At 39.1% G+C, this 12,515-nt stretch overlaps 1 protein-coding gene across 1 annotated transcript in view; it reads left to right on the plus strand.

Annotated features, from left to right (window-relative positions):
- The first annotated feature begins 68 nt into the window (after window positions 1–68).
- ranbp10 (RAN binding protein 10) overlaps window positions 69–12,515 on the plus strand; it is a 45,171-nt gene continuing 32,724 nt past the window's right edge. Inside the window, exon 1 of the mRNA XM_007256219.4 lies at window positions 69–398. Within this exon, the coding sequence (XP_007256281.3) occupies window positions 200–398 (199 nt within the window). The 5' untranslated portion in view covers window positions 69–199. The remainder of the gene's footprint in view (window positions 399–12,515) is intronic.

The following is a 12,515-nucleotide window of genomic DNA, read 5'->3' on the forward strand; positions in this document are numbered from 1 at the left end:
GCTTTGCTCTACGTTTGTAACGCGCAGGCTCGTGTTTTGAACTACACTACCCACAAGCCCCTGCGAGCTCGACTGTAGAGCCTTGCTTATCCGGGGATATCGCTACTGCTGCTGTTTCTGCTCAGTCTCTAGCTCTCCCCCCTTTTCAGCGGATTGACACAACAGGGCAGGAATTAGGAGAAGAAAAACAAGGGGAAATATGGCAGATCTTGGAGCGGGGAGCCTGCTGCCAGGGGATTCTGCCTCCAACGATCAAGAGCAAGAGCTGAACGAGCGTCTGAAGCGGCTGTACCCGGCCGTCAACGAGGAAGAGACCCCGTTACCCCGGTCCTGGAGCCCCAAGGATAAGTACAGCTACATCGGGCTCTCGCAGAACAATCTGCGGGTGCATTACAAAGGTACACAGACATGACAGCAACTCTCCAACGCTGTTTGGGCCGCCGGCTTTTCGGGCCTCGGCCGCCCCACACTACACAGCTTGTTGTTTGTATTTAAGCGAATGTGTATGGTGTGAGTGTGTGTGTGTTTGTGTGTGTGTCATCTCTTCGATCTGGTCCGAGCTGCTTTTTTCCGTTCCTCTGCTTTGTTTCAAAAGAGGAAAGAGGAGTCAGCCCGAGCGGGTGACAGATTACAGCAAAACACGGCTCACCGCTCTGCTAACGACAGCGGCTAGCTGCTTAGCTAACCTAGCTAACGGTTCAGACCGTGTTTGTTTAGTTAGTTATATAGCGTTAGCTAGTTAGCTAGCTAACTCTAATTTAGCTAGCTAGATTAACTAAATAGACTAGGTTAAGTCATTACAGTATTTAACCGTTATCTACTTTTAAGTTAACTTACGGTATCTGGAGCATTGGTTTGTAAGCCATTAGCTATTTAGCTTAGTGTTTACTTAAACGAATGTTCAAATTATCTAGTTATCTAAGTAAACTATAATATGGATAGCTAACGTTATATATTATTAGTAGGTAATAACTTCCGTTATTTAAAGCTAGTACGCGTTAGAGGCGTATATCAATTTACTTTAATGCATGTAACTTGACTAGCTAACCTAGTTATGGTAGTGCGTTAGAAATGGTAAATAGTAAATGTTGAAGCCTGTTTGCGGGTGTCTTCTAGCTTTAGAGTAAGGAAGGTTGGAAGGTTTTCTGCTCCTCTCACCTAGCTACTAAGTAGCAATGGCTAGTATATTATAGCCTTGTCGCAACAGGCCGAACTCCTTGGTTAATTGACCAGCCAACCTCACTAACTAGCTAAAATGAACCGAATATGTGTATAACTTATCTTGTACTCTGTATCGTTAGCTATAGCTATCTAGTTAACTAACCTAGCTACCTAGTTATAGAGATAGGATTTACCCACACACACACCAGCTAGCTTTTTAGCTGCTATTCGCCCGTGTTAACTCGAGCATTAGCCTGCTAGCTATGTTCCTACTGGTCGAACTGGGTTGAGCTGGGATGACCTCCCGATTGTGAAATACTGTCTGTGATGTCAGTTCGGCTCCTGTACCACCGGTTATCAACGTTAGTGTTAAATATGTTAGCTAAGCTAACTAGTTAACTCAGTCAGCTCTGTTGTTTGTTTTCCAGCAGCACAAAGCCGTTGAGACTCTTTGCTGGTTACAGTCGAGCTGTGTTTGGGTCCTGGGCTCTGATGAAACGCAGTGAAACCCTAGTGCTGGTATGCGTTATCGGGTTAAGCGGCCCTGTCCGTTTAATAAGCTCTCCTCCCTCCACCACTCGCTCTGCCCTGCCCGCTGCAGTGCTGTGAGTACGGGCTTGCGGTGTAGTTGGGATGTAGTTAGTTATTATCTTGTTAGACGGGGTCAATGCGAGCATTTCAAATGGCAGTGGCAATAAAAAACATGTCTACGCTCCTTGTAAAACAACCAGTATCAGGCATAATCAGTAGGGCTGCAACTAATGACTATTTTGAAAATCTTCTATTTTTCCCTATTGGTCAATTACTTAATGATTATTTCTGCATGCTCTCCTCTATGTCTGCCTTCTGTGGATAAAGCAGCTCCTGTTCCTTTCTTTCTGAATGCTTAAAAATGATAGAAACAGTTAAATGTGGGATTTAAATGTCCTTTTTGTGTGTAGTGCATTGCAGTTAATCGACACTGAAACGTGAAGTCAACATTTTTTTTAATAATCTGTAACTGATGATTAACTCTTTTCATAATCTAGATGAACATGACCCAAAAGTGTGACCGCTGTCAAATTTGTGTCTGTTTACACTTTATGCATCTTGACTATCAGGATTATATTTGGCCAATATGAGGCCAAGTCACATAAAGAAAATGCAAGAGTAAATTCACACAAGATGCAATTAATTATTTTAGATTTGTTTTATTATTCTTTATTTATTTATTTTGAACCCCAATTTAGTTTAATTTTGGCAAATGAACCCACCCACACATTCCCTAGGATTACCCCATGTAATGGTTTTGACACAAGGGATCTCCTCCAATACATATATTTTAAACGTCCACCAGTGCAGCATCACTAAGCTAAGATAAACTAACATAATCTGAAGAAAAGCGCCAGAGCCCCATCTATGATACATCAGCCAACAGAGACCTGTGCCAGCCATCATCTCACTGTGGGAGTTGGGTGAAAATGAAGTATTGAAAATTGTGCTCTCTCTTAGGCTTTGGCTGCTGAATAAAAGCAGCATAACCTGTACCCAAGAAACCAGCTACAAATCCAGTCACTCTTATCACATCAAATGCATTTGAATGCTATAGCACTATAAACACACCCCTCTCTCCAAGATACATTAACAAGCATCCAATAGTGCCAACACAATACCAGCAGTAACTGGCATGCAATAAGCAAATTTTCATATTCCATCCTACACAACAGTTAGATTTAGGTCCCACCAATCAAAGACACATTTCACTAACACATTTAAATATATGTGGCAAAAATCTTATTAGCATACATTCCAGATAATAATTGCAAGTGAGCAGGTCTAAATGAGTTCCAAATAGCCAAAAATATTAAGACTCCTGTTCAATGTCCAACTAATCCTATATGCCCCTAATTCTGAGGAAGGTGCCAGAGCCCTATTTATGATGCATCAGCCAACAGTGACCTGTGCCAGCAATCATCACACAGTGGAAGTGACGAAAGTATTGCTAATTGTGCTCTCTCAGGCTCTGATTGCTGATTACAAAGCAGCATTACCCAGACCCAAGAAATCCAATCACTTAAACCACATACCTCTCTCCAAGATACATTCAGCACCAATATTCCTTCCAGTACCAATACAATACCAGCAGCGCGCAGGTCTAAATGAGGTCCCAATAATCAAAATATTTAGTCACCTGTTCACTATTCAAATAATCCTAAAAATATTTGGACCCTGGGGGCTTTATACCCCTGTAGCCCATGCCTGATGGTGGCTTGATGCCAGTAGGTCATATATATATATCTGCATCAGAGAATACTTTTCTGTTGGCTGTGCTTTTCTACTAGGGATTAGCTTTGTTGTATAAGTTTGCATTTCAGTAATGAATGCAACTTAAAGAAGCTGAATGCATAGTGTATGTAATTTCCTTGTTTTCTCTTGTTGCTTCTTTTGTTTCTATTTGGTAGCAAAAGAATAATGTTCAGTAATCTTACAGTTTATCCTGTAAACTGTTGGCACCATAGGTGGGCTAAATCAGTTCCATTGTGTATGATTATGAACTGCCTGCTGCCTGAATCTATTGTAATATTGATTTCCTCACACAATACAATATAACAGTGTGCAGAGGAGAAGGGTACTTAATAATGATTGTTTTTATCAGTCTTGCGCTTGTGGTGAGTGTGAGGTTAAGATCTGACAGAGTGGAGTGTGTTTGTGGATGTGTGTATTGCCTTTGATTATTGGCTGAAAAAGCACCCTGATTGGGATCAGCCCTTAGTCCTAATCTGTCCATATGCACCCTCATTGTCTCAGTTCATTTTTGGCAGCTGGATTTAACCTGCTACTCCTGCCTCACCCTTGTGATTTCAGTGCTATTTTGGCCAGTGTGCCAGTTTCCGTTTCTCTGGGCTAAATTGAAGCTAATTTGTGCAAGGCCCTGCTTTGTCAAGATAAGAGCTGCCTCAGCTTTAATTGGGAGAGCAGAACGGTGTGGCGGTCAGAGCAGACCAGCTTTGTTCAAGCTTCGTTTTTTTGGCTTTTGTGTTTGAGGCGAAGGCCGGAGAGTGGAGAAGACAAGGACATGGGTTGTGTGGGAGCTGAGAGGTTACTGGGTTAAGGCTAAATTTTACTTCTGTGTTGAGTCAACACCATTGTGAGCATTTAAAAAAGTGCATTGGTGTGCTGTGTTGCTCTGCAGGTGCACTGCAAAGGTAGGAATACTATGCCAAGCAGACTGGTTCTAGGGTTTCAATTGTGATTCATTTTGTATTGATTTATTTTTTTGCCCATCATAATTAGGACCAAATTTCTGGTTCATGTTAACATCAATGCTGATGAATGGCTAAAATAGGTCATCTTACTAAGAAGTAAAAAAAAAAAAACTTGACAAAATTGATCAAATCTGTGTTTGTATACATCATGTGTAGCTTAAATGCATGCACAGACCAATGTGTTTTTCATGATTATTCTAATTTCTCTGGTGCATTGTACGATCTGAATTTACTGACAAGGCAGTAGATATTGGCAGGATTACCTAGCTAACACATTAGCACCCATTCCACCAGCAGAGAAGTAACACAACCCTCACAAATAGCATATTTGCTTTTAATTACAACAGCTAGAAATATGGCTATTTAACTGCCATGGCTAGCAGCACTTTGAGCTTATTTAAGAGTTAACACATGGCATAATCAGCTAGAAGGGATTTTATCGAACCAAGCTAAGCTTTCCATTTGGAACTTTGCTCAGGTTGTGTTAGTACTAACTAGCTAGCTAGCCAGTCCCTAATATGGTCTCCAAAATGGCATTTCTGTATATTATGATGTCATCTAAAATGCAAGACAAATAATCACTTCATTCTGCATCACAGTGACATGGCGCAGAGTTACTTTTCTGGGGAGGTGCATGTCACACTTTGACTTTTCACTGTGGAAGCATAAATTGGCCTATAGTTCTTATTAGTGGTGCACAATATGGACAAAAATGTGACTGGTGATAATGCTGTTAAAACTAAACTAGTTTAAGCTCCCTAAAGGTTGTTCAGCACTCAGACCTGACAGCACTAAGAAGTAGTTTGGTGTGGGTGTTAATTGTAGACCTCTACCTAACCTATCTACCTACCTATCTCCAGCTTTCTTATGTCATGTGAGCACAGACTGAAGCGTGAAGATCTTACTCTGTGGATGCTTGCGGGTGATGCAACTTGAGTTTGCTGTTATTCACTGTGTTATAGCAGCTGTTTCGATTATGTGTTTGTTGTTTCGGGAATGTGTGGGCAGGAACGCAAAGCCGATCATATCAATCTTGTGTACAGTTCCAGGGGTGTGTGCATCAAGCTATGGCGTAGGGTACACAACGACGCATAGGATACGCTGTAGGTTTGATGAAAAAGTATAAATGTTGCTTTAGACAGCAAGGATTTCAACTTATTCTGATATTTACATTTTTGCTTTGTGTTCCAGGAACATTTTATGCGCATGCTAACCTGTGTTAGTCGGGATAAGTAATAGTTTCCTTACTCATTTTCTAATAATTTCTGTTACTATCAAAGCTAGCCTGTTTTAGCAAACCATACACTGAGTAATACAGGGAGCATATAGGAAATGTAGTACAAATGTTTGTTCACAACATTATGTGTGAACATATGAGCCAGAAAGTTATACAGTTATATATTTAGCTTTCTAAAATTGAGGGCAATGCTGTAACAGGCTTCAGCAGTTCTGCATATGACCTTGTACTTGATTCCCTGGGCTTTGGTGTACAGCATTTTGTCTAAAATTACAATGTGAATGTTCTGAACAGATTGTTGTTTCACACAACAGGGTCTTTCCATTGGTCAGATACCCTTTAGACAGTTTAATCCTTAAAACACAGTTAAATCCTTAAAAAAAAGTTAATTCTGGATATTACTGACAGTGATTTAAATGTCTAATATTATATTGTTGTAACTTGGGGGTAGAGATTGTATTGGTGTGCTAAAGCTATATTCCCACTTCTATTGTGGCATTGTGCCTTGAACCTTCTGGCAGTGACTGGTGCTACTGTGGACTGTACATATGTATGTGATTAGATCACAGGCCTTGTGCTTGCTTTGCTGGTTGGTTGCAATATGATTTGTAGCTCTGCCCATCTCAGTATGTTTCAATGAAAAATACAATATCTAATTCCAGCAATTAGTTATCACTATGGTAACATTGCCACATTGTTTTAATGGAATTAAGTGATTGACACCCCTGGCTCAAACTCACCATCTCTTTTAGACCTTTTTGTTTATTACATGGACTAACAGTATACATATATTGTTTTTTTTTTTCTTCTTTATTAATTAATCGTTTAAGCCGACTTTCTCAAAGTAGGGTTAAACTAAACACCTTTGGGCACTACTGCACAGACTGTGGTCACAAATTTGACAATGTATCGGACATTTTTTTTTAAATTTCTATAAAACAGAGACAAATAGAACCACAGCATCCATGTTTTGTAAGTCAATGGTTTATTTTGAATTAATTCCATGATAAGATTCTGACTGTGCACCTCTGATCTTTATTTACTAATAGGGAACATTTGTACTCTTAATCCATCCCAGTACTGATTCTGTTATCTAAAATCTGGGAATCTGCTAATACTGGTTAACAGTCTCATATGATGCATAAATAAAGACACTAGTGTTTAACACTTCCAAAGAACAGAAATGTACAGTAGAGGCTAAAACAGAGGTGATTATTCAGCAGCAATCTTTAAAGAATGGTGTGAAACTGTAGTCTGACTCACAGCTAATTTGACACTGTTCCAGTGATATGTGTTTCTTATGTAAACAGGAGAGAGAAGGCATGATTGATACAGTTAACAGTATGGTGGCTTTAGTGAGATGTTTTGGGTTGGTATGGGTGTCATCGGCTGGCCTATGCTTGGTGCCTGCTGTGAGCTGGCTGCACTGTTTGCTGTACAGAGGGGCTTCAGCCTCCTGAAGAACCAATCATGCATGTTCAGTGACATCACCAGATGTGTCGGCTTCCCCCTAGTGTCTCTGGCTGAGTCTGGGAAGCTGTGTTTGCTAACACTGGCACGCTGCTCCTTGTCTTCTTGTTCTTTTGTTCCCTTCTCATCTGTTTTCCCTGTCCTTTCTTCTTTTCTGCTGTTCAGATTTTTTTTGCTTTATCAGCTCCTGCATCATTTTTAGCTGTTATGCCCCTGACCTGTCCAGAGGTTTTGCACCATGTATAACCATTTAGACTGGGCGATGTGGCCAAATTATATGTTTGGACAGACCAAATGTACCAGCAAAACAGCAGTGCCCCTGTTTAAAAACTGGCTATAAAATTGAATGAGGAGACATTCACAGCTTTTTGTTACTATGCAGTTTATGCAGTCTTTGCTGTCTCAGTTCTTGTGGTGGTTATGGTAATGGTTATTCAGAATCTGTATATTGTTTTTGTTTATCACTGTTGTATGACTTTTGACACGTGTTCTTAGAAGTGTTATTTTATCTGACATAAGCAACTAATTAAAATGTTTTTGAAAGAGTAAATTGACCAAGTTTTGAGTATTTTGGTGAGATGGAATTTGGTTAAATGATAGTGCAGTGTATCATGTCTTGTTGTAAATAGCTTGAGGCTGTTGTATTAGCTAAGGTTGTACCTCATTGTACCTGACTGTGGAAATACTGACCCCAAAAAGTCCTTTCCCAAAATTTGGGGCAATTTTCAAACAGATTCTTCTGTGTGCTTATACATTAGCTATGGTGGTGGTGATTTTGTTAAGATAGACTAGAGTCGAATCTGATGATTCTAAGCAGCTATGTGTGTTTCATCACTACATAATGGACAGAAATGATTACATACATTTGGGCTGCACTTTAAAATGAATAATAAATTGTGTGATTGATCTGTAAGGCATACTATGTTCATGCATTTTTTAAAGTAAACTACTTTATTACTACATCAAAATAATGAGGGTGAAACACCAAACAATCTGAAACAGAGTATTAATCAGATACAATTACACATCATTATGCTGACTCAGTGGACTGAATAGAGTGCTTGATCTTTTTAACAGTTTTAAACTGTTAATAATCCAACGTCACTGGTCAGTGTAAACGCTTTGAGGAGAACATTAACGGGCAGATGTAGGTCCTAATTTTGCCCAGGGAGAACAGTGTCATCAGTAATGCTGTGGCCTCAGCAGGGATTGAAAGGTCACATCATTTATAACAATACCATATTGTCATATTAATTACCCCTTGTTGTGTAAAAGTGGAACATAACATGTTGCTACATATGAAATGCCCAATAAATTGAAAATGGTTGATGTGGCGCAGTGGATAACACCACCGCCTGCTTGTAACCTACCACATCATGTGGAAAGACTGGGGTCTTACTTGTATTGTATTGTATTGTATTGTAAGCCATATTGCCCAGTTTGTACTGTTGTAGTTGGTTCTGCTCTCTTATTATTATGTTGAATTCTTTAAAAACATAGGTTTGAAAACATTAAATTGATGGCAGAATCATACAGTGCTGAGTGCTGTTTTAAATGCTTTTTTACCATGTAATAAGGTCTCATTGTGAACTTTTGAGATGTTTATTGTTCTGATTAAATTAATAGGATGCAGTGACAATATAATGCATTGAATTGAATCGTGACATCACTGTTTGGAGTTAAACCCATTATGAGTTATGAAACCCCCTATTCAGCCCCTCCATTACTCACTGTCCTTTCCTGGTATATGATTGTATCTTGTTTTGTACGCTTTTGGGGGAAGCTTGGTCTTTGTCGTGTATGTGTGTGTGTATGTGTCATGCGTCTGGTGCATTTCATTTTGGTGGTTTCCTCTCTGCAGTGGTGTGACTTGGGTGTGTCCTGCTGTAACAGATTGGTGGGTTCTGGCGCTGTCAGAGGAGGTGCGGTGGATTAAGGCCGTATTCAATTCTGCAGAAGTGAAGTGTGAGCTTTTTTGGATGTTGGGGGGGCGGGGGTTAATAGGGTCAGTGTTTTTATTAATGATTAAGCCATTCTGCAGAAGTGAGCTGTTAACAGATTACCTCTCCCCAAGAGGAGAAGAATCAGTGGCCTGTAGATCAGAATATAAAGCAGGTCTGGTGCAAAACAGATGATCAAACGCCGCATCTTAGACAGGATGAGTGTTGTCAGGGTGTCATCCATTCACCAATGACAGGCTATGATTATGCACTGTTGGTGAAAGCTGTGCGTGAGAGAGAGACACACACAGACACACGGCAAGATAGAGAGAATCCATCAGGGTTGTGTGTGTGTGTGTTTTTGGTGGTATAAATAGCATGGAGTGTGTGAGAGGATGGGGGCAGGAGCAAGCGCATATGTGTACATTTGTGTGTGTGTCTGTGTGTTTGTGTGAGGGAGAGTGGAGGATTTTCACATACAGGGTTGTCTGACTTTACTCTGCTTGTGTGAGTGAGTGAGTGAGTTATATAAATAGATTGTGTGAGTATGTGTGTGTTTTTGGATGTTTTTATTATGGATGTTTGTCTGGGCATGGCAGCAAGGCCTGCTGTGACTTGGTCGTAGAAGCGAGGATGCTAAAATTAGTGGTGATTAATATCACTGCTGTAATCAGAGATGATGAATATTCACTCAGTTTATTAGATGTAATGTAATAGAGCCAGAGCCATACATTACTAGTCTATCATATTTCTACAGTGTGTAGCACTGTGTGCAGTTACAGCAGCCAGCAGTTGTAGCCATTTAGATCATAGCAGGTGCAGTAGAGGTGTAGATGTGTTGCGCTGTGTGTGCTTGTATGGAAGCATCACAGTACGGGGGTCACAGTTCAGTGCATGCAGTCATACTTGAGCGTACATGGTATGGACTATAAGGGTTAATACGTTCATTTATCTTTCTCGCTTTCTCTGTAGAGGAAGTCACTTGTGCGCTGTTTTTTTTTTTTTTTTTCTCTCCCCATTTCTATTCTTTATCTATCACTGTCTTCACCTCTGGATTTGAAATGACTAAAATAGTTTACACGTATTTCACTTATATTCTTCCTTTAGCATGTTATTTGAACTTATGAAATCATGGTGGATAGAAAAAGGATTATGTAGCCTACTTAAGCACTTTATTAATACTAAATCAAAATGGTTCTCAAAAGTTTTTTGTGCTTTAACAGTGTGCTGTGCTTAGTCATTGTCTTGCTTCATGATCCAGGGAATTCCCTGTCACTTTGCCCCTGATCTGATCTGAGTCACTTAATGATTAGGTATAATGTACAGTACCATTCTAAAGATTGGACACACCTCCCATTCGTTTGTAACTAAGTCATTAAAACAAATAAGGGACACATGGAGTTATGTAATAAACAAAAACCTGTTTGTCCTCTACAATCCCCTGACCTAAACTCTTCTAAGATGGTGATTCGGGATGAACTTATCTGTTCAACACCTCCAGGAACTCATTCAAGACACTAAGAAAACTATTCCAGGTGACTTTACTTTGTGAAGACACTGAGAAAATACCAACAGTGTGCAGATCTGTCATGAAAGCAAAATGATTTACTTAGTATAAAACATTCTGGTTTGTTTAACATGTTTTGTTTAAAATATAATTCCACGTGTTCCTGTGTAGTTTTTACGTCTTCAATATTAAATCTACAATGTAAAAAATAATATAAAAAAAAAGAAAATACATTCACACTCACTGGATCAGATCAGTCTAAAGACAGATCGATTGTAGTTCTTTTGTAGTCTGGAATTGATGGCTTTTACAGTAATGGCAAACTGTTGTGGAAGCAAGGGAGCAAAACAGTTCCAACCCCATGTTAAACAATTCTGGTGCTGCATTGCAGAGTTTGGTATTTCATTTAAACCAGAAAGTTTTATTTTAGAACATCTAAGCAGAGTTTTTCCAAAAGGCTTCTTGGTTATTCCTGTGGTCTTGAGCAAACTTCTGAAGGGCTGCATTTTTTTGGAGAACAGTGCCATCCTGTTTGCTGTCCCACTGTGCTTACCATTCTTTCCTGGAGTTTAAAAATAAATAAAAACAATTTCTTAATTTTCTCAGTTTATGTACATTAATTAAAGCAAAATGTTACTGACCAATCAAAACATTGGTATTCGAGTAAATATAAAAGTTAACAAAAATCAATATATAAATACTGTGAAGGAAAAGAAATGGCCAATATTAATGCCCGGCTATATTTTTAATGTCCGGCTATTATTTTTATAGTACTGGTATAGGGGCCAGTTGTTCAAAAAATGTAATCCGGATCAAAATTATCCAGATTTGGTAATCACATTTTTTGCTATCCAGGATCAGGTGATCTGTCTTACTTTTAAACCAGTTTTTCAAAGCAATATTGGATTGGATCAACCTGATCCAGAAACACAGTTTTCAGGATTACCTAATCCGGATTACCAGCTATGTAAAAAACAGATAGAAGAACCAACAGGGGTTGATGACTCCTTTTCTTGCAGTAACAAGATACTGCTTATTGCAAAACAATACGAGCAGTTGAGCGCTCTGCAGAGACGCTTTGCATGCCTTAACTATTTGCGAGTCGAACCACAGGGAGCATGCAACATAACACTTGCATGTATTGTCCTGCCCAATGTTGCTACCAGACGCAATGTCCCTCTCTGTGATGTTCATGATGCACCTGAGCCTGTTGAAGAACCAGAACAAACTCTGGTGTTCTTTTCAATTGTTCGAAATTATTTTTGACAGCTTCATATCTGATAAATGTTTCTTTGACATTAATATACAGTGATGAATGACAGTGACGTAGATGAAAAAATGAATATATTATTTTTGTTTGTTATTGAAATCTTTTGGGGGGTTTATTTAATGGGGTCAAGATTGTTTTTATTTTTACGTTACTATAGTAAAAGGCTTAATTGGTAGCCAATGTCTACTTTATTACTGTAACGGTTAAACAGGTCAAGTGCAAAATAGAAGTAAATGTATATACACTAAATTGTACAAATGTATTTTTTTTTTACTTTAAAACTTTGATTTTAAAGTTTTACCACATTTACTTCCTGAAATCCCCCTTGAAATCCTACCCCTTGTTGGGATCAGGGTAATCCTGTTTTTTTGGATCAAAGTTATCCAAATCCTACTGAAAAGTTTTGAACAACAGAAACTGAAGGTTTGATCCATTTACAAACTAGGATTGGATTACGTGATCTGATCCGATTTCAGAATGCTTCTTTCCCTTTTGAACAACCCGTTTTCCAGATTTGATCCAATCCGATAACCAAAATCCGATCAGATTACCTCTGAACAACTGGCCCAAGGAGTACAATTTTACTCCTTTGAGGTTTAAGTCTATTTCTGCCCACTGGTTTAATAATAAAAATAGACACTGTTGCTTAAGTTATTTTCCTTTTTTTTCTCCTTAAAAGAATGTT

This window comes from Astyanax mexicanus, chromosome 9 (genome assembly GCF_023375975.1).
Source record: "Astyanax mexicanus isolate ESR-SI-001 chromosome 9, AstMex3_surface, whole genome shotgun sequence".
In the NCBI taxonomy this organism is placed as follows: domain Eukaryota; kingdom Metazoa; phylum Chordata; class Actinopteri; order Characiformes; family Acestrorhamphidae; genus Astyanax; species Astyanax mexicanus.